At 36.8% G+C, this 27,690-nt stretch overlaps 5 protein-coding genes and 1 pseudogene across 5 annotated transcripts; 4 read left to right on the top strand and 2 right to left on the bottom strand.

Annotated features, from left to right (window-relative positions):
• Positions 1 to 2,272: 2,272 nt before the first annotated feature.
• LOC126792611 (major strawberry allergen Fra a 1.08) lies at positions 2,273 to 3,072 on the top strand. The gene has a single exon (XM_050519037.1). It carries the CDS (start codon positions 2,383 to 2,385, stop codon positions 2,863 to 2,865), a length of 483 nt encoding a protein of 160 aa, XP_050374994.1. The 5' UTR covers positions 2,273 to 2,382; the 3' UTR covers positions 2,866 to 3,072.
• A 919-nt stretch (positions 3,073 to 3,991) lies between these two features.
• Positions 3,992 to 4,682, bottom strand: LOC126792610 (major strawberry allergen Fra a 1.05). Its single transcript, XM_050519036.1, has one exon. The coding sequence runs from the start codon at positions 4,590 to 4,592 to the stop codon at positions 4,110 to 4,112; it is 483 nt and encodes a 160-aa protein (XP_050374993.1). The 5' UTR covers positions 4,593 to 4,682; the 3' UTR covers positions 3,992 to 4,109.
• A 1,336-nt stretch (positions 4,683 to 6,018) lies between these two features.
• On the top strand, positions 6,019 to 6,793 carry LOC126792612 (major strawberry allergen Fra a 1.08-like). Its single transcript, XM_050519038.1, has one exon. It carries the CDS (start codon positions 6,106 to 6,108, stop codon positions 6,586 to 6,588), a length of 483 nt encoding a protein of 160 aa, XP_050374995.1. The 5' UTR covers positions 6,019 to 6,105; the 3' UTR covers positions 6,589 to 6,793.
• Positions 6,794 to 8,341: 1,548 nt separating this feature from the next.
• LOC126792798 (major strawberry allergen Fra a 1.05) lies at positions 8,342 to 9,033 on the bottom strand. The gene has a single exon (XM_050519278.1). It carries the CDS (start codon positions 8,940 to 8,942, stop codon positions 8,460 to 8,462), a length of 483 nt encoding a protein of 160 aa, XP_050375235.1. The 5' UTR covers positions 8,943 to 9,033; the 3' UTR covers positions 8,342 to 8,459.
• Positions 9,034 to 10,365: 1,332 nt separating this feature from the next.
• LOC126790348 (major strawberry allergen Fra a 1-3) lies at positions 10,366 to 11,274 on the top strand. Its single transcript, XM_050516549.1, has 2 exons — positions 10,366 to 10,640; positions 10,772 to 11,274. Exons 1-2 carry the CDS (start codon positions 10,457 to 10,459, stop codon positions 11,065 to 11,067), a joined length of 480 nt encoding a protein of 159 aa, XP_050372506.1. The 5' UTR covers positions 10,366 to 10,456; the 3' UTR covers positions 11,068 to 11,274.
• A 3,425-nt stretch (positions 11,275 to 14,699) lies between these two features.
• Positions 14,700 to 15,287, top strand: LOC126792720 (major strawberry allergen Fra a 1.05-like; annotated as a pseudogene).
• Positions 15,288 to 27,690: the final 12,403 nt, after the last annotated feature.

Raw genomic sequence — 27,690 nt, 5'->3', positions numbered from 1 at the left:
ATATGGGAATTATTGATTCTTTTTCGCTCCTTACCTTGGCCCAAACTTTGATATATAGGCTGCTCCACCTAAGCCCTATATTATGGTCCGTAGTTTCTGCTTCTTTTGTCATTCATGTGACTTTGATATTTATTTTGTTCCTTTTCGTGTCTACCAAACCATGGATTTTTTTGAGCGCTCATGTTTCAGTTTATGGCTAATCATAGTGATCATATAGATATCATTGAAATAAATCAAGAATCAACTGTTAAATACTGTAAAAAAATTGCAGTGCATGGTTTCCCCTTCTTTTGGAGAATATTGTACTTAGTTTTGATAAATATTATGGTTCTTTACCTGACCTATAATTGTAAGGTTCTGCATAAATAAATACCCTAATTGCTTGAATCACCAATCATATATAGCAGGAAATTACTGTGCGACATAAAGTAATCAAAATACAACTCCAGTTTTAAATAGGCATGCACCCTTTGAATATCAACTTTAAGCTTGAGTGAGCAGTGGCGGATCCAAGAAATTTTGCCAGTCAAAGCAAGACTTGCATGAAACACCAACGAGGGCTACGTTTCAAACAGTGGCTGATTTCACTGTAATCAGCGATGGAATAAATTCCAAAATCACAATAGGCTAATATCAATCTGATTCTATAAACTGTAAACTCCTTACACAATAAATTAAATCAAAAGATCAGTAATCAAATAGTTGTTATTGATCATATCAATGTAGGATTTCATCTAATACTGTACATCTAAACTATAAAAATAAATTCAACAAATTTAATCAAATTAATCAAACTTATCATTCGATCAATGAGGCACTAAGACAACAAGTAACGTGATAATTAAACATTCAAATAATTCTTGACTCATTAAACAACGAATGAACGAATCAGAAAAAATGAAATAATGACGAATATGATTGATCGATTAATCGATTTGATTCATTTGAATGAAGTGCATTGATTCAATACTTACTTGAATGATTAATGGTCTTTTGCCTTTGCGGGAGAGATTAAAGTTGAGAATGATGTATTGTGTTTTGGAATTGTGGTCTAGGAAACATGGAAGGTGAGGAGTGGAAGATACGTACGACAAAAACCAAAAGTAGGACTCCACATATGACGACTCCACGAGTGGTTCTTATTTCTCCAACTTTTTTTTAATTACAGATAAAAAAATATGTCATTTTTTAAAGAGAACTATCATTTTTTGGAGAAGACAGAAAAAAAAAATTCAAAAGAGGCGCGGCTGTGTCGTGGTCTTCCACCTTCATGGCCAGATTCTGCCCCTCTTATCATCTTTTCTCCATAAAAACTTCGTATAGCATGCCCAACATCGTAAACCGAGCCTAGGCAACTGCTTAGGCTTGCCTACACATGGATCTGCCCCTGTGAGTGAGTTTTTTTTTCTTGATTATTTTTTATAAGCAGTATCAATTAGGATCACAGGCGACTAAATCAGCTCTGTGTCATCTCAAGTTCGATGAAATTGACAAAGATAACTTTGTGTACAGCCACAACCCGATTGAGGAAATGTTTTCCGATCAATCTTGTGGAACAATGCATTTCCTTCTATCAAACTGTAGTTGTTGGCAAAGTTATCTTTGTCAATCCCATTGATCTTGTGCGTCACTGAGCCGAATTGGTTGCCTTCCCCACAAAGGTGATCTGATTGATGTTTCCAACACCTCCATCTTTAACTGAAGACTCAGTTTTACAAGTGAAGGTGCAAGCTTATGACTTTGTTCAGAAAGAAAGAGTAACAAGGAAAATGGTGTTTAGGAACTAGAGAAGGATATGAGTTGTGACTTGGGAGGAAAGAAAATGCTAGGGGTGGTATTTATAGATTACTTATCGATCGGGTTAGTTATGACTTGTGAGGTTGATGGCTACCTAGTGTGATTTTACTAAGTGTCCCTGTAGAACCAAGCTGTACTATTCTTTTGGATATATCCAGAATGGTCAAACAAAGCATCCCTGCTCCACTTATGTTATATTATGTAGTTAATGGGCTTAAATGGAATGAGTCATCATGTTCTAGATGTTCTTATTTATAAGCATTTATGAATTTTCCAGTAGTTTCCTTCATGTTAAAATGAATGCTCCTTTTAGTCCTTTCTCCACGTTAGGATGACTTATATGGCTTTCACAACTTAGAATGAGCCCATTTGAGACGGCATCATAGACTAGAATGATTTTTTTTTTGAAAAATTCCCTGCCAAAGCTGAAGCTCTGATCTATAGGGCGATCTACTGAGCTTCATCCTTAACTATAAATACCACCTCTAGGGCAAATACTTCCTCACACCAATATCAACATTCTCTTACCTTCCTCCACATTTCAGTTTTCTCACTTCAGCAGTACAGCTCCTATTAATTATCATCATGGGTGTGTTCACTTATGAAACCGAGTTCACCTCTGTCATCCCACCACCAAGACTCTACAAGGCCTTTGTTCTTGACGCTGATAACCTCATCCCCAAGATTGCCCCACAGGCTGTGAAGAGTACTGAAATCGTTCAAGGTGATGGAGGTGTTGGAACCATCAAGAAGATTCACCTCGGTGAAGGAAGTGAATACAGCTACGTGAAGCATCAGATTGATGGACTTGACAAAGACAACTTTGTTTACAACTATAGCATAGTTGAAGGTGATGCTATCGGGGACAAGGTTGAGAAAATCTCTTATGAGATCAAGTTGGTGGCATCTCCAAGTGGTGGCTCCATCATCAAGAGCACCAGCCACTACCACTGCAAAGGTGAGGTTGAGATCAAGGAAGAGCATGTCAAGGCTGGAAAAGAAAGAGCCGCTGGTTTGTTCAAGCTCATTGAGAACCACCTTTTGGCCCATACCGAGGAATACAACTAAATCAAACTATGCATGATAATGCTACTGCATTATATACATTTTGTTGTTGTGTCGTGTTCTTTGTATGATTTCGTGTGGCTTTTGATTATCATTTCCTTGTCTATCATACCAAGCCAGATACTGTTTGGCTTGCACTAGGAGTGACAACAAATCGTAGTGTTATCACACTTCATTTGAATAAGGAAAATAAAACCTTTGTTCCTCTTCGTACAAATCTATGACTGTACAGTATTTTTGTGTGTCTTGCCTTGATCACCATTTTTTAGGTTCAAAAATGCAGTAATAATGCTGGAATTTGTGGAAATACATGCATGATATACCAGCATGGCCAGGAGTCAATTGTAACCTGAATAAGTGGTATCTATAATCTTGTGGTTGTCATTTGGTTAGTGAAGGGTTGAAATTTTCTCTAATTGTGACTACTGACTAGTTAGTAATCTTCATTAGGATAAGCTACTTAGTTAATGAAGTTTTGCAGTACATCATATGCTAACACTTTAAGTTCTACAGAACATCAATATATTGACTTAGTTCATACAGAACATGCCTCGTTACCAAGAATGCACTTTTCATTGAGTTGAAAGAGAGCAGATGGCCCTTCAAAAAAAAAAAGAAAAAAAGAAAGAAAGAAAGAGAGCAGATGGAACAAGAATAAAGATTATGGGATACTTACTAGCTAGATGGAAATTCCAGTCTTTTTAAAAAAAAATTATTGGGAGAGGCTGATTTACAGAATCGCTACAATACATTTACTACTTGTTACCAAAAACGTTTACTCACGGTGGCTGCTTATTTTTAGGAACTCTTCGGACTTTCAATAATAGCCTGTAATCCCTGCACACTCCTAGTCCTGATGACTCACTTCTGTACCAAGGTATTTTCTGTTTTAGTTTTACTTTATCAGAGGTATTCTTCTTGACCATCTTTCATGAATTTTTTGTTTATCAATATACCTGTAATCCCTGCACACTCCTAGTCCTGATGACTCACTTCTGTACCAAGGTATTTTCTGTTTTAGTTTTACTTTATCAGAGGTATTCTTCTTGACCATCTTTCATGAAATTTTTGTTTATCAATATATATGTTTTTGTAACACAATGCTTGACTTGGTAAAATGAATGAACAATGAATTTGCAAAGTGCTAGTTTAGCTTTTTATTTCATTCAAAGTATTACAACATTCAATAATTCAAAAATACAACTGGAACATCAGTTGAAGAAATGAAAGACAAATTGATGAGAACTTTAGCAGTATTCGTTAGGATTGGCCAAGAGGTAGCCTTCAACAAGCTTGAAGAGGTGAGATGCCTTTTCTTTACCAGCCTTAACATGCTCCTCTTTGATCTCCACATCACCTTTGGTGTGGTAGTTGCTAGTGCTCTTGATGATGGATCCTCCATCAGAAGATGCCACCAACTTGGTCTCGTAAGAGATCTTCTCAATCTTGTCGGACAAGGCATCTCCTTCGACCAAACTGTAGCTGTACACAAAGTTCTCTTTGTCAATCCCATCGATTTTGTGTGTCACAGAGCCAAACTGGCTGCCTTCACCAAAGGTGATCTTCTTGATGGTTCCTACGCCGCCATCTCCTTCGATGATTTCAGCACACTTGACTGCTTGGGGAGCAATCTTGGGGATGAGATTGTCGGCATCAAGGATAAAAGCCTTGAACAATCTTGGTGGTGGGATGACGGAGGTGAACTCGGTTTCATAAGTGAAGAGACCCATTATCAGCTTATGAGTTGAGAAATGATCAGAAGGAAAGAAGGAAACTGGTGTTTAGGTACTAGAGGGAGGTTTTAAGTTGTGAGAGAAGAGAATGCTACGGGGGTATTTATAGGTTACTCAAGGGAAGAGTTGGAATAACTTGTGAGGTTGAAGGTCACGATATGCCGACGTAGCTAATGTGAATTAACAAGTCTCCCTGTAGATGCAGGCTGTACTTGATATTCTCTTGGAGATATTCAGAATGGTCAAACAAAAGCACCCCCAGCTTCAATTATAAAAGAAATGGGTCAGGTTCTAGATGTTCTCCTTTGAAATTTTAATTTACACAAATAATGTCGGGCAGTCAACATTGGCTATCCCATTCCAGTTTTCTTTGTTTCGGTACCTTGCATATTATCATGATGTTGTGCTACTTTGCACTGCCAACTTTAATTTCTTTTACTAATAAAGTCGAACAGTAATATATGTCACCAAAATTTAAAAAAGTGTATATATATAGGTCATTTCCACTAAAGGAATTTTTTTAGTATTTTAAAATGATAGTTCATTCACCAACTTTTTTTATTACATTTTCATATTTATACTGTTCAACTTTTAGAATCTAATGAGTCTGTCACATCTGTAAAATTTCAGCCAAAATGGTGATCGTTAAAGTATCAAACTTAGTGAAAGCAATGGATACACCAAATCGGTCAAACCCGAACCGTTCATGTTTACAAGTTTAAATTCCAGTTTTGAATGCCTTAAACACCTCCATTTTGGCTGAACTGTTAGGCGATCTACACATTAGACTCTAAAAGTTGAACGGTGTAGATGTAAAAATACAATCGAGAAGTTGGTCAAGTGATCTATTCATTTTTTAAACAAAAAAAGAAGTCCCTCACTAGAAGGATATATACAGGTCGTTTCAGGTGCCGACGTCCTGATTCCGACGACGACAGGCCACAACGACGCGACGGACTAGTACAGCCGCACTACCCACCTCCCGACGATCCCGTCTGTGCCGGCCAAAGCTCGATTGGCAACCCACGGCGGCCTAAATCTGCAAAAATCAAGTTTCTGGGCAGATTTCGCGATTTCGGCCGCCGTGCGTTGCTGATGGAGCTTCGACCGGTACAGACGGGACCACCGAGAGGTGGGGAGTGCGGCTGTCGTGGTCCGCCCCGCCGTTACAGTCTGTCGTCGACAGACGTCTGCACCTGAAAATTCTCATATATATATATATATATATATATCGTTTTCAACATTAGAATGACAAGTTGGATTTTTCAAATATTACAATCATCCATAAGAGGCGGCATTTAGACTTAAAAAATAGTTCACATAGAAATATTAATTCTTTGAAACATTCTCCTGTCTGAGCTCAAGCATTGATCTTCATGGGGTGAGCGTCATCCTTCCTATAAGTATCACCCCCAGAGCTCGTACTTTCTCACACCAATATCAATATTCTCTTAGCTTATTCCACATTACAATCTTCTTCAAATCTTTACCAAGCTCTGTAATCCTCATCATGGGTGTATTCACTTATGAAACAGAGTTCACCTCTGTCATCCCACCCCCAAGACTGTACAAGGCATTTGTCCTTGATGCTGATAACCTCATCCCCAAGATTGCCCCACAGGCTGTGAAGAGTGCCGAAATCGTTCAAGGTGATGGAGGTGTTGGAACCATCAAGGAGATTCACCTCGGTGAAGGAAGCCAATACAGTTACGTGAAGCATCAGATTGATGGACTTGACAAAGACAACTTTGGCTACAACTACAGCATTATCGAAGGGGATGCTATCGGAGACAATGTTGAGAAAATCTCCTATGAGATCAAGTTGGTGGCATTTCCAAGTGGTGGCTCCATCATCAAGAGCACCAGCCACTACCACTGCAAAGGTGAGGTTGTGATCAAGGAAGAGCATGTCAAGGCCGGAAAAGAAAGAGCCGCTGGTTTATTCAAGATCATTGAGAACCACCTTTTGGCCAACCCTGAGGCCTACAACTAAATCAAACCATGACAATGCTACTGCATTATCCTGTTCTGTTGTGTCCTGTTTTTGTTTTTTTTGTCATGTTGTGTCATTGTGATATATTTCTCTTTCCTTTCCTACCAAACCAGGGATTGTCTTGGCTTGCACTCCCGGTGATGGTGAATTGTATGTTACATTGGAATATTTTTGAAAAATAAAGAATAAAACTCATGTTTCTCTCTTTGCTAATTTACTGTGTTTAGAATTCACCTAGGCTGCATGAAATCGTATGCGGGTGCGTGGAAATGAAACGTTTGGAAACGCGGAAACGTTTTTTTGTTTTTCAAAAATTAAAAGAAGCGGGTGCGTTTTAGAAGCGTCGCAATAATATATATATATATATATTATATACTATTTTTATATTTTATTTTTAATTATTTTATCTAGTATTGAAATAACTGGATAATTATTAATAACTTCTTTTCTAAACCATAATTATCTTTGGTTATAGCAATATTAAAGCTTCATTTCAAAATTCAAACAAAAGAATGTCCAGCATAGTGTGAAGGTGTTGGGCACATGCAAATCAAAGAGACATCACTAGATGAAATTGATTAAAAAAAATGTTCATCTTCTCTTTGTCTCTCTCATCTGGATTTTTCTTCTCTCCCAAACTCTCCCTCTTCTCTCTCTGTCTCTCTCATTTAGATTTTCTTGATATCTCTCTCTATCTCTACTCCTTCTTTCTGACACATATTAGATCGATGGATACTATTAATCTTTAACCGCTTAAAAAAATTGCAAGAAAATGAGACGACAAGAAGAGACTTAAGACATTGATTGATGAAATAGAGGTAGGGAAGGAATCACGCTTCCAATTTGGAACTCAACGCTTCCGATGTGCTCCCAAACTCACCTTTTTCGGAATTGCGCTTCCGTCGCGCTTCCCCGGCTTCCGAGCGCTTCCGCTTCCGAAGCGGGAATCGGTCGTCTAACCAAGCTTCCGTGCTATGTAGGAATTCACTATCTAATTGCCCATCAATCTGTACCTGTACGAATTTAACTAGTTATTTCTGGAAACTGATTATGGTGCTTAGAAAGCAACATTTATTTAAACTTTTAATCGGTGATTGTGCAAACTATATTTTTGATGTTTCTGTTTTTCCAGAAAAATCATTGTGTGGGTTCGTCCAGTATTCATGATGTAAATCATTATATGATCTGATGAGGATTTTATCTGGTGAGTGGATGCTCAAATTCTCTCGTAATTGTGAATTAGGCTTAACATAAAGTGTTAGTTGGCTGGACATGACAACAGCTTTGTGTTTAAGTAATGGGAATACAAGGAAATTCCAGTCTTTTGTTTTCGTAATATTATTAGTTCATAACCATTTGGATTGAGAAAGGCTGAATCCTTATAGAAAGATAAGGAAGGATAGACTCAATCACTAAAAGCAATCTGTCATATCCAAAGACTTTTACTAATAGTGGATTCAATTTTCAGCAAATTGTTTGGAGCACAAGTTTGCTGCAACTGTTTAGACTTTGCCAATGAAACCTCTATATCAACATTCTAACTGGCCTAGCTAGATACTTTATAATCTCTATGACTCATTTCTGAAACTAGAGTGTTTTTGTGACAGTTTTTGTATTGAATAAAGATAGGTTCTTAGAGTTTTTACTGACCATCTGTGAGGATATCTTTTTATATCCGCAATTCGAGTTTGGTTAATTTTTTTTTTGATGAAGATAAGTCAGCTTAATTAGTACGAAGTAATTGAACAATGGATATGCAAATTGTGAGTACATTTTGCTTATTCAATAGATAAGATTACAGAATTCAACCTCTTAATGTTCCACATGAACATCAGCGGAACAAATGGACAACAAACTGATATCAATTAAGTTTAACAGTACTCATTAGGATTGGCCAAGAGGTAGCCTTCAACAAGCTTGAAGAGATGGGATGCCTTCTCTTTACCAGCCTTGACATGCTCTTCCTTGATCTCCACATCACCTTTGGTGTGGTAGTTACTGGTGCTCTTGATGATGGATCCTCCATCGGAAGATGCCACCAGTTTGGTCTCATAAGAGATCTTCTCAATCTTGTCGGACAAGGCATCTCCTTCGACCAAACTGTAGCTGTACACAAAGTTCTCTTTGTCAATCCCATCGATTTTGTGTGTCACAGAGCCAAACTGGCTGCCTTCACCAAAGGTGATCTTCTTGATGGTTCCTACGCCGCCATCTCCTTCGATGATTTCAGCACACTTGACTGCTTGGGGAGCAATCTTGGGGATGAGATTGTCGGCATCAAGGATAAAAGCCTTGAACAATCTTGGTGGTGGGATGACGGAGGTGAACTCGGTTTCATAAGTGAAGAGACCCATTATCAGTTTTTGAGTTACTTGGAACTTAGAAGATGATCAGAGGAAAAATGGGAGAAATGGTGTTTTGAGTTGTGAGAAAACAGGATGCTGTGACTGATATTTATAGAGTAATTAGACTAAGTTATAAGGTTAAAGCCTTGAAGGTAACCTCGAGCTTCCTAGCTGGTGTAACTGTGAAGTGTTCTTGTTGATATAAGTTGTACTATTCTTTTGGATTGGCCTAGATGGTCAAAGAAAGCACCCTATCCCCATTAAATTTATAACCCAGTTGTATTAAGAAAATAAGACATGGCTTCTAGATGGTCTTATTCTAAATTTCTAATCCCAGTCCAGATTGGCTACCTCGTTTTTCTTTGGTTTAAGACTTAGCTTATTGTCATTATGCTACACCTACTTTTGTTGTGGCCTGAATTGACTTGCAAATATCCAGTTCACAACCAAATTGAAAGGAACATTTAGTGAGTTTACATTGATCTCCAGAGACCTATTCTATCTATGATTGCAGGGAGCTAAGAAATTTATACAAAAAATCTGTTCATGTACTTTGTACTGGGGATGATCTTTAACTGCAGAAGTAAATTTTTCTGATCATGATGCTTTTCATCCTTGTTGAAAACCAGTATATCGGTATCTAACTGTTGACATCTTTTAATTTGCCTTGGTATTGAATTTCATCGTTGTTTATCCGACATACCGATCATATATACCTTAACGCCTTCCATGTTTAACAAATATAATCATCAGAACATGTTCAAGGAATACAGATAAGCATATCCTTAAAGTAAGTATATACCTTATGTGCTCAATTATTAATGAAACGAATAACTAATATGAACTTTGAGGAGAAAGTTCGCAGAACTAGACTGGAAAGGGTCCATATAAAAATTACGTACAATTAGTTTCGACTTTTACTACTGTGTTTCAAACTGCTTTCGTTTTTATTCTTTTCAATGTGCATCTTATTCTGCTTGCTAGAGGAATATGCATCTTTGTTTACTCTGTTCTAAGATTTTGCTTCTGAAAGACTTTTATCAGTCAGCAATATACAATTGATCGACTATACCTGTTGATTTAATTGTGTCGAAGTATAGAATTACATGATGTACCTGTTGCAGAGTTAAAAATAGTCATTTTCCATATGAGGATTACATATCTGTCATCATGTCCAACTAAATTTTTTTATTTGAGGTGTTCTTTATAACAGTATATAGTATACAGCTGATGATAAAATGCTTTTTTACAAATAAACAATTGAAGGCGGCTTCCTAGACTAAAACAAATCCATAGAATTGTACATTCAGACGTCCATTTCACATTGAAATTTGAATTCTTTTAAAAAGTCTCTTGTTTAAACTCAAGCCTTGATCTACATGGTGAGCTTCAGCCTCTCTAGCTATCTATAAATACCACCTCCAAACCTCACACTTCCTCACACCAATACCAATTCACTCTCAGCTTCCTCCACAATTCATTCTTTCTCTGATAATTTCCCTTTTAGCTCTTTACTAATCATCATGGGTGTGTTCACATACGAAACCGAGTTCACCTCAGTCATCCCACCAGCCAGGTTGTACAAGGCTTTCGTCCTTGATGCCGACAATCTCATCCCCAAGATTGCCCCTCAGGCAGTGAAGAGTGCTGAAATTGTTGAAGGTGATGGCGGTGTTGGAACCATCAAGAAGATCCACCTTGGTGAAGGTTAGTTCAATTTGCATGAATGACTACTATTTCTAATGCCTTGATAAATTTTTTGCACATACATACATGACAAAAAATATATATAACCTTCTGTAATCATCCTTCTAATTCATGAATCTCATTATATGCAGGAAGTGAATACAGCTACGTAAAGCACAAGATTGATGGGCTTGACAAAGTCAACTATGTGTACAACTATAGTATCATTGAGGGAGATGCTATCGGGGACAAGATCGAGAAGATCTCCTACGAGATTAAGTTGATCGCATCCGAGGGAGGATCCATCATCAAGAGCACCAGCCACTACCATTGCAAGGGTGAGGTTGAGATCAAGGAGGAGCACGTCAAGGCCGGAAAAGAAAGAGCCGCTGGTCTGTTCAAGCTCATCGAGAACCACCTTTTGGCCCATCCTGAAGAATACAACTAAGCCTATCTCTGTGATAGTAGTATTAAGTACTATTATGGACAATTATAGTGTTGTGTCCTGCTCTTGATTCTGTCATTGGTGTGGTGTTGCTATTTTTTCCCCCTTCTTTTCTGAGATGTTGTGGCTTGCACTTCGATTTATGTGTGGCAAATTGTAATGTAATATGGTGGATTTGATTTTAAATAAATAAACACATATCATTTGGTACTTGAGAGTAGTGTTTTTCCATTTCTTAATTCAGTGGTACCCTACTTTGTTAGAGTTAAATCTAACATGAAGAATATGCATCTTAATTCAACACACATATGCATCTTGTGAAAAGTAAAAGAGACTAAATGACAAATACTTAACTTGGATATTATTTTCTATATCTAATAAAGATAATACAAGGAGTTCAAATGGTATATTATCCTAAAATATGATTATTACAAAATAACTGATTAGATACATTTCTCACAAGTGAGTGCTAAATAGAGAGTATTGCAGAGAAGCTTCCATGTTGAAGCTAAATGGCGAACATGAACAATCAAGGTTAGTAATTTCCATTCAACTATATGTTTGTTGTGTGCTTGTTATCATTGAAACATGAGATGATGTGTTTATGATACTTTCATGGATACAGTTCAACATGTGGTATCAAAGCGTGCCATAAATTTATCATAAATCATTGTTGTGTTACGCTTTGATTATTTAAAAAAAATTGTTTTTCTTTCAATATGATGAACACAAATGCACAGAAGCATGAAACCACCACGACCCATATTTAAAATGAGCGGATCCTACTTGACCCGCGACGCTGTTTATTAATAAAAAATTACATTTCGTGTCTAAAAGAGGAAGACAACCAAATTTTGAATTGTTTTTATCTTGAGTTGATTGTTTTCGCTGCTTAATGGATTGTTATACATGGTTAGCATGTGAATTATATTCCGAAATATCAAATATGCTACCGCTAACTTTTTCTTGCGGTGCGAGTGCATCTTGGTATGTCTTTTCAATTGAAATTGAAAATTTTACCATTTTGTGATATTGAATCATGCATAAGAACCTTAGAACCCTCATGTGGGGTTTAAGATTTGGATAGTGCCGAGATGAAACTTAATTTTTGAATTGTTTGAAAGATGACATACATGATATGAATGTCTTTTGATGTTTGTTGGGATTGTATGTTTATGAATGGTTTAATGGATTATGTGATTTTGTTTGTTAGATGTGTGATAACTCACATAAATCTTTTGTGCAAGAAATTGACAGATATGTATAATTTTCCCTCCCAAAATTTATGTGCTTATTAAAATCTTTTGAGAAAGCATGATTGGTTTTTTGACAATTTCTTATATAACATTGAATTGGGAAAACATAAAGATACAATCACAAGTACTGATTTTGACTGGAATTTTTGGGATACATGTTGCATACAACAAACTATTTAAAAAATAGAAAATTACCTAGTGATACTAGACCACATTTGAATTAACTAAAAATTCAGTTTTCATATTTCTTATACAAATTAAGACATAAGCCAATGCCCAAAGAATAAGTAAAACAAAATTGATTAATTAATTAATGCGAAAAATTCAAAAATACCCTAATTTTCGTGAAAATTACCAAATGTCACTTCTAGATCTAACAAATTTCTCTTTTCTCATTTTTTAGTTTTTTTTTTCCGGCAAATTTAAGTTTTCTAGCCAAACTATCGGCAATTTGGAGGTGAGCCAATATATAAAGTTATTTTTTATGTCATAGGCTTTCATTTAAGTACCATATTGTATATTTTTGAGAAATTTTGAATTTTCCTAAAAAAAAAATCACAATAGCAGTTAGTTTTGCAGTCGACAGTAGCAACTAGATTTTTATTTGACAGTAGCAGTTAGTTTATATAATCGACAGTAGCAGATAACTTATTCATTGATCAAACACTATGGGTCAAACAGAGGTAAAAAAGTAAATTATTTTATGACATGTGGCAACTTGCTATCATTTGATCATTATTTGTAAAATTTTGTCCTTATTTGCTTTATTAAATTAAGTAGTGAGTTATTTGTAAATTAAGTTGTTGTCTGGTACTTTTGAGTAGTTTGTTATTAATACTCTTGAGTCTTGATGCAACATTTTTGTGGGGCTTCAGATTGCAACACTGATGGTGGAGCAGGTGAACCAGCAGAAAGAGGCAGCTCCAACTGCTGTTGTTGATGATAATGGTGATGAAGTTCAGGAAATGGAGGGGAAGGAGAAGCAGATGAGCGTTGCAAATGTGCCAGCACTAAGCATCCCATAGAAGACTAGAAGAGTGATACAGTGATTGTATCATTTATAGGCTTAGTCGGAAATAAATATTATTCTTGTAAGTTGTTAAGAATTACTACTCAAATGAGAAATGGTATGTTTATCAAAATACCATAAGCGGGTTTAGTGTTATACCAATACTAGAATCAGAAACCAAACTGTAAGCTCAACTGCATGTGCTAGGCAAATTTTTTTTTGTTGAAAAGTTATAAATTTGCGACGGACATGTAGGAACCGTAGTAAATGTTGAGCACTAAATTGTAATAAAAGTGGACAAGAGAACTGTATATGTCAGATGACAGTTTCTGAAGGGTGGTGCCAATTTAGGCACGGACAGGTAAAACCGTCCCCAAGTGCATGAGGACCCGAATGTGGATGGTAGAAATAGAGACGGACATAAATTTCCTCCCAACCATCAATAGGGACTGATTATGTCTCATATAATATCGGTAGAGACGGAATTATGTCCGTCCCCACTGAATCAATAGCTAGTAGTGTACCATCTACCAATCATCCAATTGTGGTATTGTACTGAATAGATTCTAGGAATATGTATAGGCAGCCCATATATAATAAGTGATGAATAATATCCTTCTGTAAGAAGAATATGAGTACTTGTTTGTGCAAAAGTGCACAAGTATATACAGCTTCCATTAGAGAAGAGATTACATACTAGCTCTTTAGAATATGATTGACATCTTTGTGTGCATAATTTGTTCTTTGAGCTTTCCTCTGTTAAAATGCAGGATTGTAGGCACAATTGATAGTGATCAAGTTCAAGAGGTAGTAAAAATTGCAAATAAAAAAAAACTTAGGTTTATTATATAATTTTAAGCTGTTGAAATGATACATCATAATTTAAATAGTTTAACAACACATATGTCTATTTAAGTGATTATATCACTCTAACTAAACACTCAAAATTAGTTTTCGGTCACATAACAATTTTCAAAACAGTTTACCAAACACTTCAGCTGATTCCTCTCGCAACAGCTTTAAAAGCAATTATGCTCACAGCAGCTTCAAAAGCAATTCTGCCTACAGCACAACAATGTCAAACTAGGCCTAAACTTGGAAGTCGATAGACCACCCACACTTTGTGACAATTTAATGTTACAGCCTAAAACTAAGTGATCGATCAAGTAGCAAAATTTAGTTGTTACGGATGTATTTCCTAAAGTTGTAGTAACAGATTCCACATATGAACGTAGGTCTCCCTGATCCTTTGTATAAGTACCACCTGCAGAGCATTCTCTTCTTATCAAATTAATTTTAATCATCTGGGTTAAACATCGATCTCTTTTCTTGTTATTTCGAAGTGGTGACTTCGATCGATCGATCGTATAATGGGTCTCTTCACTTATGAAACTGAGGATCTCACCAGCTAGATTGTTCCAGGCCTTTATCCTTGATGTGGACAATCTCATCCCGAAGATTGCACCTCAAGCAATCAAAGGCACTGAAATCCTTCAAGGTGATGGAGGGCCTGGAACCATCAAGAAAGTTACCTTCGGGGATGGTAGGTATTTTTATATAAAGTTTGATGTCACATACTGTAGATGAAATCATGAAATTCTAGCAGCAACGTTCCCTAATTAAGTAATTAGTTATATTTTATCTTTATATCTGCAGGCAGTAAATTCGGTTCTGTGACGGACAGGATTGATGAGATTGACAAAGATAACTTCGTGTACAATTATAGTTTGATTGAAGGGGATGTGTTATCTGAACATAAGATTGAGAAAGTCTCGTACGAGACCAAATTGGTGGAATCTGCTGATGGGGGATCCATTGTTAAGAGCACCAGCAACTACCACACCATTGGTGATATTCAGATCCAAGAAGAGCATGTTAAGGTTGGAACACAGAAGGCATCTCAGCTCTTCAAGCTGGTCGAAGGCTACCTCTTGGCCAATCCCGAGTCCTACAACTAAATTTGCAAGGTGATATCATTGTTCGGGTGTTACCTCTATACGTGATCAGTTTAATGCTGTGGTTTTACTTTTACGTTGTCGCTGGTTTTGCTTCTCGTTCTCGAAGGAGAAAAAATTCCAAGAACTTGGTTGTTTAATCATGCATGGATATGGACGTGTTGGATTATATTTTCCGTCAAACAATCTCAATGTGGTTTATTTTCTATAAAATAATGAAAATTATCCGTTAATTAAGCTATATAATTTGTCACTACTTTACTAGTTTGAGTAATTTCAACCTTAATAGTTAGTGTCTTCCCACCACTACCTTAGTGTTACAACCATAGTGCCTAATAGGCTGGGCATGGCATGAGCCTTGGGCCGTGTCTCAGTAAGGCTCACGCAGTAAGAAAATGCATGCAAGAAGTAAGGCAGATTAGTAGCGGAGGTATTAGCCTCGCTAGCATGGTGGTTGGCTAAGTATTAGCCTCACTAGCAGGAGCCTCACAAACACGGAGTCAGGTGCCAAGCAGTGCAATGGAATGCAGAGTTATTAGCCTCGACAGATGCAGGTATATTAGCCTCGCTAGCATGCAAGGCAGATGCAGAGATAAGTGCAAGGGTTGGGCTGGAGATTAGCCTCGCTAGCAGATGCGGGCATATTAGCCTCACTAGTAGACCTATAGGCTGAATATTAGCCTCACCAGCAAGGAAGTGGGCAGATCTGACACGGCATGAAGATTAGCCTCACCAGCAGACCTCGGCAAGCACTAGGCAGGCAGTTGGCTAGATATTAGCCTCGCTAGCACAGAGCAGGCATACCTATAGGATAGAGATTAGCCTTGCTAGCATTGATCATAGGCGTGGATGCAAGACAACAGCACGCATGGGAGGGTACGACGGCAGGCAAGCACAAGTAGCAAGCAAGCAAGCATGTGCGCACGTAGCGTGCATGCAGGTCGACGGCAAAAGATGCGACACTTGGCATGCAGGGGCATGCATGACTCATACACGACAGTTACTAAGCAGTTCACAAGTAGTGAGCGGTTACCAAGCATGTAGTGGGCAGTTATCAAACATGCAAAGAAGTTACCAAATAGTGAGAAGTTATCCGAGGTAGTTACCAAAGCAGTGGGCAGTTATCCAAGTTAGTGGGTGGTTACTCATGCAATGTGGTTACCAATGCTTGAAGATAGGACTAGCAGTTACTTATGCAAGGTAGTGAGGTTAGTGGGCTGTGTCATGGGAGTTATTATGCTTGCTTGGCAAGCATGCAGGCTGCCACATCACCCTAGGGTGGTTAGGGGTGTCAACCGACATGCACAATTGTAAGGTAAGAGAAAGATGTGTCATCACAATCACAATCGAGAGTGTGAGAACACAACCAATGAGAGAACAATTGTAAGGGTGAGGGAAACACAATAGAGAGCTAGGCAGATAGGGCATGTCGGAATTGCGAAGGCTGTAAGCCTCATTGTACCCTTAGGTTGAGTGATTAGTGTAGGCCCACTAAGTGAGTGGCTAGGCAGATTGGGTTTGGGTAGACCAAGGCTGAAAGCACTCTTTGTACTCATTGTAATCTTCTTGATCTTTTAAATGAGTTAAAGGTTGGAAGCGGACTCTCGTAAACACTTGTCTTGTGTGTGTGAGTGTGGCTTGTATGTTCATTATCGCTTATTAGATAGTTTCCGTTGTGAAATTGACAATTGAGTAAGAGAAGTGGGTAAGTTGGCTAGGTAGTGTGGGCTGCTTAGCGCCATCACCTAGGGAAAAAGTTTTGGTATCGACTGTGCTCGTGTAACACTCAGTATGGCTAGCTCTTCAATCCCTTAAAACCTTAAAACCATCCATACATTGACTGTTGACACGATTTGCAAAGATGAGATTTTTTTTTCAAATTAATATGAGGCCATGCCTCTATTCAATTAAAACATGAAATGGTTTCTAATTTTCTATAAGAAAAGATACACAACCAAATTCTCATAACGATTCAAACACCCAAGCCTTAAAACAAGACATAATCCATCTTTGTTACAATGAGCTTGAATAAAAGAAAGAACCAAGCCCCACTAAACAAAAGTAACATGAGTTAATACCATAACTCGCCAAAGCATCAACTGCTTCATTACCATTTTTTTTGTAACAAAGATGGATTGAGTGTACTAGTGATGTAATAAACAAAAGCTTTCATCTACCAAATGGATTGAGTGTACTATGCTTTCTATGTGTTTTTTGAACACTTTAACTGGTAATGCTTTTGTGAAATGATCAGCTAGTTGTGAGTTTGTATCTATGCTTAGAACCACTAACTCACCCCTTTTAACCCTCTCCCTAACACTATAATACTTTAAATCTATATGCTTGGAATTGCTAGATCTCTTATTGTTCTTGCAGAAGAACACAACTGCCTCATTGTCACAAAAAACTTCCAATTTGTCTTCCACAATGTGACTGAGTACTTGAGTCTGCTGTAGAAAATTCCTTATCCATACCCCTTCACACACTGCTTCATATACTGGTATGTACTCAGCTTGCATGGTTGAGGTTGTGATCAATGCATGCTTCATGGTTTTCCAAGCAATAGCTCATCCTGCTAGTATGTACACGTATCCACAAGTGGACTTCTTTGAATCAGGGTAATTCCCTGCAAAATCAGAATCTGAAAATCTAATAACCTTCAAATCCTTGACTTGTCTGTAAACTAGCATGTGATTCTTTGTCTTCTGTAGATACCTCAACACATTTTTCCCTGCAACCCAGTGTTCATAACCTGGATTAGATTGGAACCTTGATAACATCCCAACTACAAAAGCTAAGTCAGGTCTTGTGCAAACTTGAGCATACATGAGGCTTCCAACTAATCTTGCATAAGGCTTTGACTTCATGTTTTCCTTCTAAGTTTCAGTTTGTGGCTGTTGACCTTTTGTGAGCTTGTCACCTTTAGACATTGGAACTTCTCCCCTCTAGAGCACTGTTCCATACTAAATCTCTTCAGAACTTTAGAAATGTAATTTTCTTGGGACAATCCCAACAGTTTCTGTGCTCTATCTCTTTTAATCTCAATCCCTAGTACATATGATGCTTCACCTAGATCTTTCATGTCAAAATTCTTTAACAGAAAGCTTTTGGTATCTTTTAGCAGTTTTAGATTGCTGCTAGCCAAAAGTATATCATCAACATATAGTACTAATAAAATAAATTGATCTTAAATTGTTTTTAAATAAACACACTCATCAACCAGATTTTCAGTGAAGCCAAAAGAGGAAATCACTGAGTCAAATTTCTTGTACCACTGCCTGGAAGCTTTCTTGAGTCCATAAATTGATTTCTTCAGCTTGCAGACCAAATTCTCATTCCCTACTTCAATAAATCCCTCTGGTTGTTTCATGTAGATTACTTCATCAAGCTCTCCATTTAAGAAAGCTGTCTTGACATCCATTTGGTGTAGCTCCATATCATAGTGTGCAACTAACGCCATAATAATCCTAAAAGAATCTTTACAAGAAACTGGAGAAAAAGTCTCAGTGTAGTCTATGCCTTATTTCTGCGTAAATCCTTTTGCAACTAACCTTGCCTTATGTCTTTCAGTGTTTCTTGTTGCATCTTTCTTGGTTTTGTAAACCCACTTGCAGCCAATTGCTTTATGTCTTGGATTAGCTTCAACTAATTCCCAAACTCCATTTTTCTCCATTGACTCAATTTCAGATTTCATAGCTTCTTGCCACTTCTCTGACTCAACACATTTTGTAGCTTGAACAAAATTTGTTGGATCATTGTCTTCTGCACAATCTTCTACTACGTCTGCCTCAGTTAGATAACTGAAAATGTAAGGACAATTCCCCCCCCCCCCAATTTTGCTTTTCTAGCTCTTTCGGATCTTCTAAGCATAGGATTTTGAGGAAGAGCTGGAATTGGATTATTTTGAGGTTGTGGAATTAGATTAGGTTCTGCTACAGGTGCCACTGCAGCAATGGGAGGATTCTGAACAACTATATTGTTTTCTGGATTGTCAATTTGCATTCCTTGATCAATTTCTTGATCATCTGCATCTTGATTTTCTCTAATGATGTCATCTGCTAATTCATTATAATTATCAAAAGGTAATGTATTTGCTAAATCCTCATCCATCACAAGTTCTTCAAAGTCTGAGGATAAATCCTCATAAATTGTATTGTGAATTTTCTCATTTATGAATTTTACTTGATGAGTTTCAAAAAATTTGGGTGAGTATTTAGCAGAATATAGCTTGTAACCTTTAGATTTATCTGGATAACCTATGAAATAGCAGCTAATAGACTTTTCATCAAGCTTGCTCATTTTTGGATTATAAATCCGAGCTTCTGCTTGACAACCCCATACATGACAATGAAAAAGACTTGGTTTTCTACCACACCATAATTCAAAAGAAGTTTTCTCTATGGCTTTACTTGGTGTTCTGTTGCAAATATAATTTGCAGTTTTTAAAGCCTCTCCCCAAAAGAATTTTGGCAACCCAGTAGTACACATCATACACCTAACCATATTTAGAAGGATTCAATTATTTCTCTCTGCAACATCATTTTGTTGGGGATTATAGGGTGTTGTATATTGAGCTTTAATTCCATGCTCTTGCAGATACAAGGCAAAAGGACCCTTTTGTTGACCTTTTTCTGTATATTTTCCATAAAATTCCCACCTCTATCTGAACTTACTGTTTTGATCTTTTTCTCTAGTTGATTCTCTACCTCAGCCTTATAGATTTGAAAGGCTTTAAGTGCCTGTGATTTTTCTAAGAGTAGAGAAACATAACCGTATTTAGAGAAATCATCAATGAATGTAATGAAATACACGTTTCCACAGCTAGTTTGGTGTTTAAATGGACCACAGATATCAGTGTGTATGAGTTCTAACAACTCTTTACTTCTTACTGCAGTCTTTTTCCGTTTGTTTGTCATCTTACCCTTAAAACATTCAATACAATCATGAAGGTGTGAAAAGTCTAATTCGTTTAAAATGTTGTTCCTTACTAATAGTTTCAGTCTCTCTTTGGATACATGGCCTAATCTTCTATGCCATAAATATGTAGATTTTTCATTGTTCCTCGTTCTCTTAACACCAGTTAAGGTTCTAGTACTTTTAGTGTTATTTGTTTCAACAAAAGAAATATCTTGTTGAGGTATTGAACAATTTAACTTTATATGATCATCTAATATCACACCAGAACCAATTTGCTCTTTATTTCGGAAAATAAGAATTCCTTTATTTTCAATCAAAAAACTACATCCAACTTTAACCAATTGAGAAACTGAAACTAAATTCCTTCTCATGAAAGGTACATAATAAACGTTATTCAAAACTAGAAATTTTCCAGATCCTAAATCAAGCCTAAGACATCCTGCCGCTTTTACTGCCACCTTCATCCCGTTTCCAACACGCAAGCTAACATCCTCACTTCTTGGAGTTCTGGTCCTTTTGAACCCCTGTAAGGAATTAATTATGTGAATAGGTGACCCGGAATCAATCCACCAAGATTGTGAATTGACATTAACAAGATTAACTTCTAAAGAAAAAACTGTATTAGAAATAATCTTACCTTTTTTAGCTTGCCAAGCCTTATAGCCAGTACAATCCTTTTTCATGTGACCTACTTTCTTACAAAAGTAGCACTTGAATCTGAATGGTTTGTCATCCTTTGGCCCTGTGGTTGCTGATGTCCTAGAGATGATCTTGCTAGGCTTAAGCTTGTTCTGTGGATGTGACTTCCTTTTCTTAGGCTTTTCAAGCAGGTAAATAGTTAGGGTTTGCTTCTTAATCCTCTCCTCCTCATCAGAACAGATGGATATTAGTTCCTCTAGAGTCCAGTTTTCCTTTTTAGCATTATAGCTAGTCCTGAGATGGTCAAAACCGTTTGGGAGAGTGTCCAGTGCATGATGCACCAGCAAGGTGTCTTGTACTCTCATCATCATCTCTTTAAGCATATTGTTGATATTAATCAACTTTAATAAATGCTCCCTGACTCCTCCAGTTTCTGAGTATTGCAGGCTATGATATTCCTTGTTTAGCCTAGCTATCTCAGCTTTCTCACTCTCCTTGAACTTAGCTGACACGGCCTCAAGAAAATCAGTAGCAAATTCCGGCTCAACCACACATCTTCTAATGCTTTTAGACATAGACTGCGTAATAACATTCTTAGCCATCATGTTTGAATGCATCCACTTCTTATAGTTAGCTTTGACTGTGGTTTTATCATCTTCTGCTGGGGGTTCAGGTCTATCCTCTTGAAAACAATAGCATATCTTATCATTCATCGTGATATAGGTTTCTACAGAATCCTTCCAAGCTCTAAAGTTTGACCCAGTAAGCATTAAAACACTGTTGAAAGTGAGGTAGGTGCTACCTAAAGAGCAAAAGAAAATTGTTTGAGTTCTTAGCTTTCAGTGTTTTCTGTTTTGTCATACAATGTCAATCAAGACAAGCATAAAACAAAAAAAAATACCATAAAACAACACAGTCATATACTTGCATGTAATTCAATCCATAACTTTAATCAACATTAAGCAAAACTTTTGAGCAATTACTTAACATCCTGTAATTCTTTTCAATAAGCCACACAAGATAAAAACATGTTATCCAAATAATCAAATCAATATCTTTAGACAGAAGATCTAATTCCAAGTATCCGAATTTATTTTCATCAAATATGCTTATTGTTGTCTGTATTCTAAAATCATATTTTAACCACTTCTTTGGAAGAATAAAACATGAATTTAAAAACACATAACACAATTTTCAGTTTGTTATCTTGAAAATTCCCTGCATATATCAAAGAATAATGATTTGTGCAATATGTTCAATTATACCAACATGAAACCACAAACCAATTTTGAGCTTACAACTTTGTTTTCTACCCAGATAATCTTTATCAGAAAACTAAGCTATGTGCCATGTAAACCTTTTACAATGTATTAAATTGGGAGATTTTAAACTTCTGCATACATTGTCCATCAATTACAGCACACACATAGAATGCAATCATTCAATTCATTCAATTCAACCATAGAGTATATATTTGCATAGAAAATTAAATTTCCCAGCCATACAGGAACCACACGTCAACCACAATCCAAGTCTCTAAGCTACTCTTATATGCACGCAGGGTGTGCTCTAGGGTTCTTATGTATATTCATATACATATATATATATATATATATATATACTTCATATAATCTGCTTAAATTGAAATCGGAAAACCTTTAAGAAAAACTTTTTTTGCATTTTCCCCAAATTTGCTGCAGTTTTTGTAGCGGAAGCATGGAACAAATTTTTGAATCAACAGCAATTTCCTTTGGTCTTCTTAATCCGTAGCAATTTGGGTTATGAATCCCGTAAGAGACATAAAGGTCTCAATCGCTTCTGATCCAGTCGTCTTCCCATATCCAAAAGCTCAACGTTTTGAAAAATACAACGGCTAAAAATTTTCTGGGTTGTTGTTCTTGAGTTCGGATTGGGTTGAGACCGGATCCGCGTGTTTGCAACCGGTTCGACCCGTAAAGCAAAATTCCTCAGTAGTAACGCTCGCGACCAGCAGTAATGCTTGCGACCCTTCGTAACGCTCGCGACCATCAATTACACCATCTTTTTTTTTGTTAAAATCTAAAACCGATTTTAGTTATGCAAAACTGAAATTTTTTGTGCTCATAATTGCTCTGATACCATATGTAAATTAAATTACATGATATGAGTACAAAACCAAAGATCATATGCATAACAACTAATCGTTAACTTAGTGAATGAGATTAACTTACCATCTTCATGAACGACGACACCGTGATCCATTGTGCTTTAATCCGAAATCACAAAGTGCTAGGCAAGGTCTTCTGTTAGTCACTACTCTCTGCTTTCTCAATGGACAGAAACTTACGCAAATAACTCGTAGTGATAACAGGGACATTTACCATCTATATATAGAGAATCTTTAACCCTTAAGAGTCCTTCCATTAAAGACATCTTGTAAGTTAAGTCATTTTATTTAGATTCCTGATTCAATACTGATTTGTAGTCTTGCTTCTAGACTTAAATTAGGATTCCTTACCATAATGATATAATACATGAAATCATTAGGAACTAGATTTGATACTATCTTTGTTTCCATGTAGAAATAGATTATGACATTAAACATGATAATCATATAATATGTGATATGTCCAAAATTAATCTAACACTAATGATGTAATAAACAAAAGCTTTCATCTACCTCTTCATTAATTTTGAAGTTAATGTACACATTATTCAATCGTCATTTGACTCCACAAATATTGATTCATACTACATAACATGATTTTGAACTCCTAATCTTGAGTGTTATGCATGACTGGATTTTTCAAACTCATAATTTTGCAAGATAACATAAGCTGATCGAATAATGTGGCAATGGAAGTTTATATAGACTAACACTTGCAAAAATGAAAAGGATACCAATTTGGGAATATCCAGATCGAAAATGAGGAATATCCGAGCCAAAGACAAACCAATCTTCAAAGCGATGATGTGGGGCATATGAGCAAGGGGACTTTTTTGTTTCATCTTCCAAATCAGATAATCGCCGAAATGATGAAAGCATTTTGTGTATATAAATAATTAGGAATTAAATCCAACATAATGTCGAGTGAACTAGTATCGATTCAAAAAATGCTACCGTCAGTAATATACGTGTATATAAGACAAATATAAATCGGTGTTAGTTTGATCAGTCTAATAACTTTTATTGTTGTATCAAATGGAATGACTAGCTAACTCATATATATGTTGAGAACTTATATATTGTTGTATACGATCACAATTCACAACCATCGCAATTCAAGAAGTATTTAGTCAACTATACGTGTAGGAATAGCTCATTAATTTAATTAGTATATATGCTTTTCCAAAATGCTTTGATCAATTCGTGATTAGTTGTTGCAGCAATAATTTAACAAAGCAATGATACCTTTTTTTATCTACATATTTGTATGGACTAGCTACTGAGGAATTATGAACGAAGTAATCTTTGATAATAAAAATATATAAAAAAGCTACTAAGGAATCATAGATGTGTATACTCAATTCAATATTCGGATCCACTAGATATTTAAAGATCGATTAATTTATAAGTACCAATTACGCACTGGCCGGATCAAGTGCATTGTATTCCACCTTGCTAGGCTGCTAGAGAACTTACATAAACTTATAAAGTAGTCATTAGGTAGAATTTTATCATGTTCCTATCCCCACATATAGAAATTGTTTAATTTCCTCCTGCTTTCGGCATAATTATTATTTGGTTTTTATTAGTGTTTTAAAGGTAATTAACGTTAGTTAATTGATAGCTGCACCTCCTAAACAACTAATTGTATAAAAAAAAAACTCGTAAAATTAAAAAATGGTTTTCTCATCCAATGCTCTGCTAGGGTTTGCTCGACGGTGACAACCTTCAATAACATCTTCAAAATCAGATGGTAACGGTGAATTCGCGAGTTGATGGGCCAAGTCCTCTTCTTCTCTCCGCGTTGTTTCGTCTGTGGGTGGCGTTTGCGGCCCCTGTGTTCTGTGGTCACTTGCTGTCTTGGGGATTTTGTTAGCAGCTAGTGCTGGCGGTGGTTGTGTCATGGGTTCAGTGGCGTAGAACAATGATGTTTCTCCTTACCCTTGGCCATGGCGTTGTGTTGCCGGCGGGATTGATGGCTTTTGTTCTCCTTGTCTCATTCTCGACACCAAGGCGATGATGGTTGTGGTGGTTTTTGGAAGTGCAAATTTGGTGAAGAAGATTGAGTTGGGTGGAGGGGAGGACAGCTGCTCCTCGCCATTCCCCTCACATGGGGCTGCTCGAGAAGATCTCGACGTCATCCGTGGTGGCGGCTTGTCCAGATTCACGCTTGGCTTCAAGGCTGTGGATGGCAACACCTTGAATTATTGGGGTGTGCATCTAGTGGTGAAGAACAGTAAAAGATCTGGTGGTTCCTGACACAGTCTTGCCGGAAGTGAGAACTTTGAACTTGCCGGAGGTAACTTCGTCGACAACAATAGATTCTTTATGGTCTGTGATGTTAATCTGATTGTGGGGAGTCCTCCGACAACGGTAGTGGAGGCAAGAACGTCGGCCGGTTGTTGGACAAACACTACAACAATAATACCCTTTTATGACGAGGGATTTCCGACTAATGTCTTTTTTGGTCGGTAATAATGGTATTTCCGACCATATGTAATTATCCGTCGGAAATACAATTTTGGATCATATTTTATTTCCGACGAGCTAGGTATTCGTCGGAAATATGGTCGGAAATAAATAAATACGACCATGTATCTGTTAATTAGGAAAGTTGTCGGAAAAAATACAGTAATTTAGGATGATATTTTGTTTGGTCGAAAAGTCGTTAGAAAAAAAACATTTCTGATTACTTTCTATTTAATTAGATGGTCGTCAGAAACTGTGTAGTTATTTATTATGTGAATAAATTTCAATTTAACGAATGATGGTCAGATGGTCACTCTAAGGTTAATAATAATTTTTCATTATTTTAATTTTAGGTGAACCACCAACATAGTACGTAATATTATAAATGTCATATTATAAATTTATTTTCGACACAAATCTTTTTAATCTAACGGTATATATGCAGTGCAATTAATTCAAGATGGTCTTTATCGAATTTGATTGCACCATGCCACCATTTTTATTCAAGAATCTTGTATATACATATCATAAAACTGATTGATATGAGCTTATGTAACTCTCTTTTTGTACATTCTAACATTGATATAATTACACGAAGGAGGAGACCAAGTCGTTTATATTAATACTAAAAACCCATTCACATCGAACAATTAATAAATGGAAATCAACGTGGCAAATAGAACAGTACTACTGTACCACCATCAATTAAGCTTACCATAGCGGTTAGTACGTAGTTTAGATAAAATCAAACGGGCCCTTAGATTTTCCCAAGGCGGTTAGTTGCTTGTTTTTTTTATCAACGGCCGTTACATGATTGTTAACCGTCAGACTTTCAACCCCACCTTTCTCTCAATATAGACAATAGTGTGAGAGTTGCATTTCGGTTCTTTTGTTTCCATGAAATCTGCTGGGTCAGACTTCTAATGTTGTATTCGAATGATCTTCTAATGCGAGGTTCCTATATATACTATTCAATTGCGTGACTTTAACTTGATCATTGTTCTTGCAGTGTTGCCTGTTGTACAGAGTAATAATCGATCATCGACGAGGGAGTTTTAGCGTGGTGGTTGGCAACCGGGCATCAAAATGATAGAGGTACTGTCATATTCATTTATATATTTTTAGCATGACAAAGTTATTGATCATCCACTTTCAGATGAAATGATGGGAAGTTAATTGGGAAACCAAATAGATCACGTCCCTCAGAGAGCATGGAGATCACATGATCAATACTATCCTCTCTGCTTCGTTTGCATAGAAGTACATGTTCCTCTCTCTCTCTCTCTCTCTCTCTCTCTCTCTCTCTCTCTCTCTCTCTCTCTCTCTCTCTCTCTCTCTCTCTCTCTCTCTCTCTCTCTCAGAGTCAATCGTTTTTATGTATTTGATTAGCTTGATCTCTAAAGCACTTGGTTTTTTTTTTGCAGGGATGTATCTCCATTCTGGCTAACCTATAAGAAAAACTCAACTGCCAATTCGCCATGGATTTAGACTAGAACGTAGAGTGGATATGTGAAAAAAGTCAATGGACTTGGAAATTGTACGAAGTATTTGGTTTTATACGTTGAAATACTTCGTATGTATATATAGACTAATAAATACGGTAAAAAGAAAAAAAAAACCTATTTATTCAAAATATAAATAAAATAAAAATTGTTAGAAATATAAATTACAAAATAACTGTGACCGACCAAATTCCCAATTAATTTCAGACAACGATTTTTTGGTCGAAAATAGTGTCATTTACGACAGAGTTTCCGACGGTAAATTTAGTTGTAAATGCATATTATTTCCGACCAAAATGGTCGCAAAAGAGTATTTGTGACCAGGGTAGTACCGACCGAGACCGACCATATTTTTTTGGTCGGAAAGTGTATTAACGACCAAATGAGGGTTTTTTCAACCATCTCAAGGGTCGGAAATCATGTTTTGTGTTGTAGTGAAAATCAGTCGCCCTTCTTGGGTTGATCTGGGCTAGGCTTATTGGCCTAGGTTAGATTACTCAATTTTGTGCCTCATATAGGTTACAATTTTTGGGTTTTTATGGATTGGTTTTCCGTCAGATATTCGAGGCTTTTCTTGGATCGGGTCTTCACTCTTATGGTTGCAGATCTTGTTGGGAGGGTGTTAGCGGTGCAGGTGATGAGTCAGCCTGCAGAAGAAGAGGCAGAGAAGGGGAAACCCATTTGCCAAGCTTAATTAGTTTTTTTTTAATCTAAGGACAAGTTTAAGTTAGTG

This window comes from Argentina anserina, chromosome 4 (genome assembly GCF_933775445.1).
Source record: "Argentina anserina chromosome 4, drPotAnse1.1, whole genome shotgun sequence".
Taxonomy (NCBI): domain Eukaryota; kingdom Viridiplantae; phylum Streptophyta; class Magnoliopsida; order Rosales; family Rosaceae; genus Argentina; species Argentina anserina.
The sequence above is the reverse complement of the archived record's forward strand: the minus strand, read 5'-3'. Positions and strand labels throughout refer to the sequence as shown.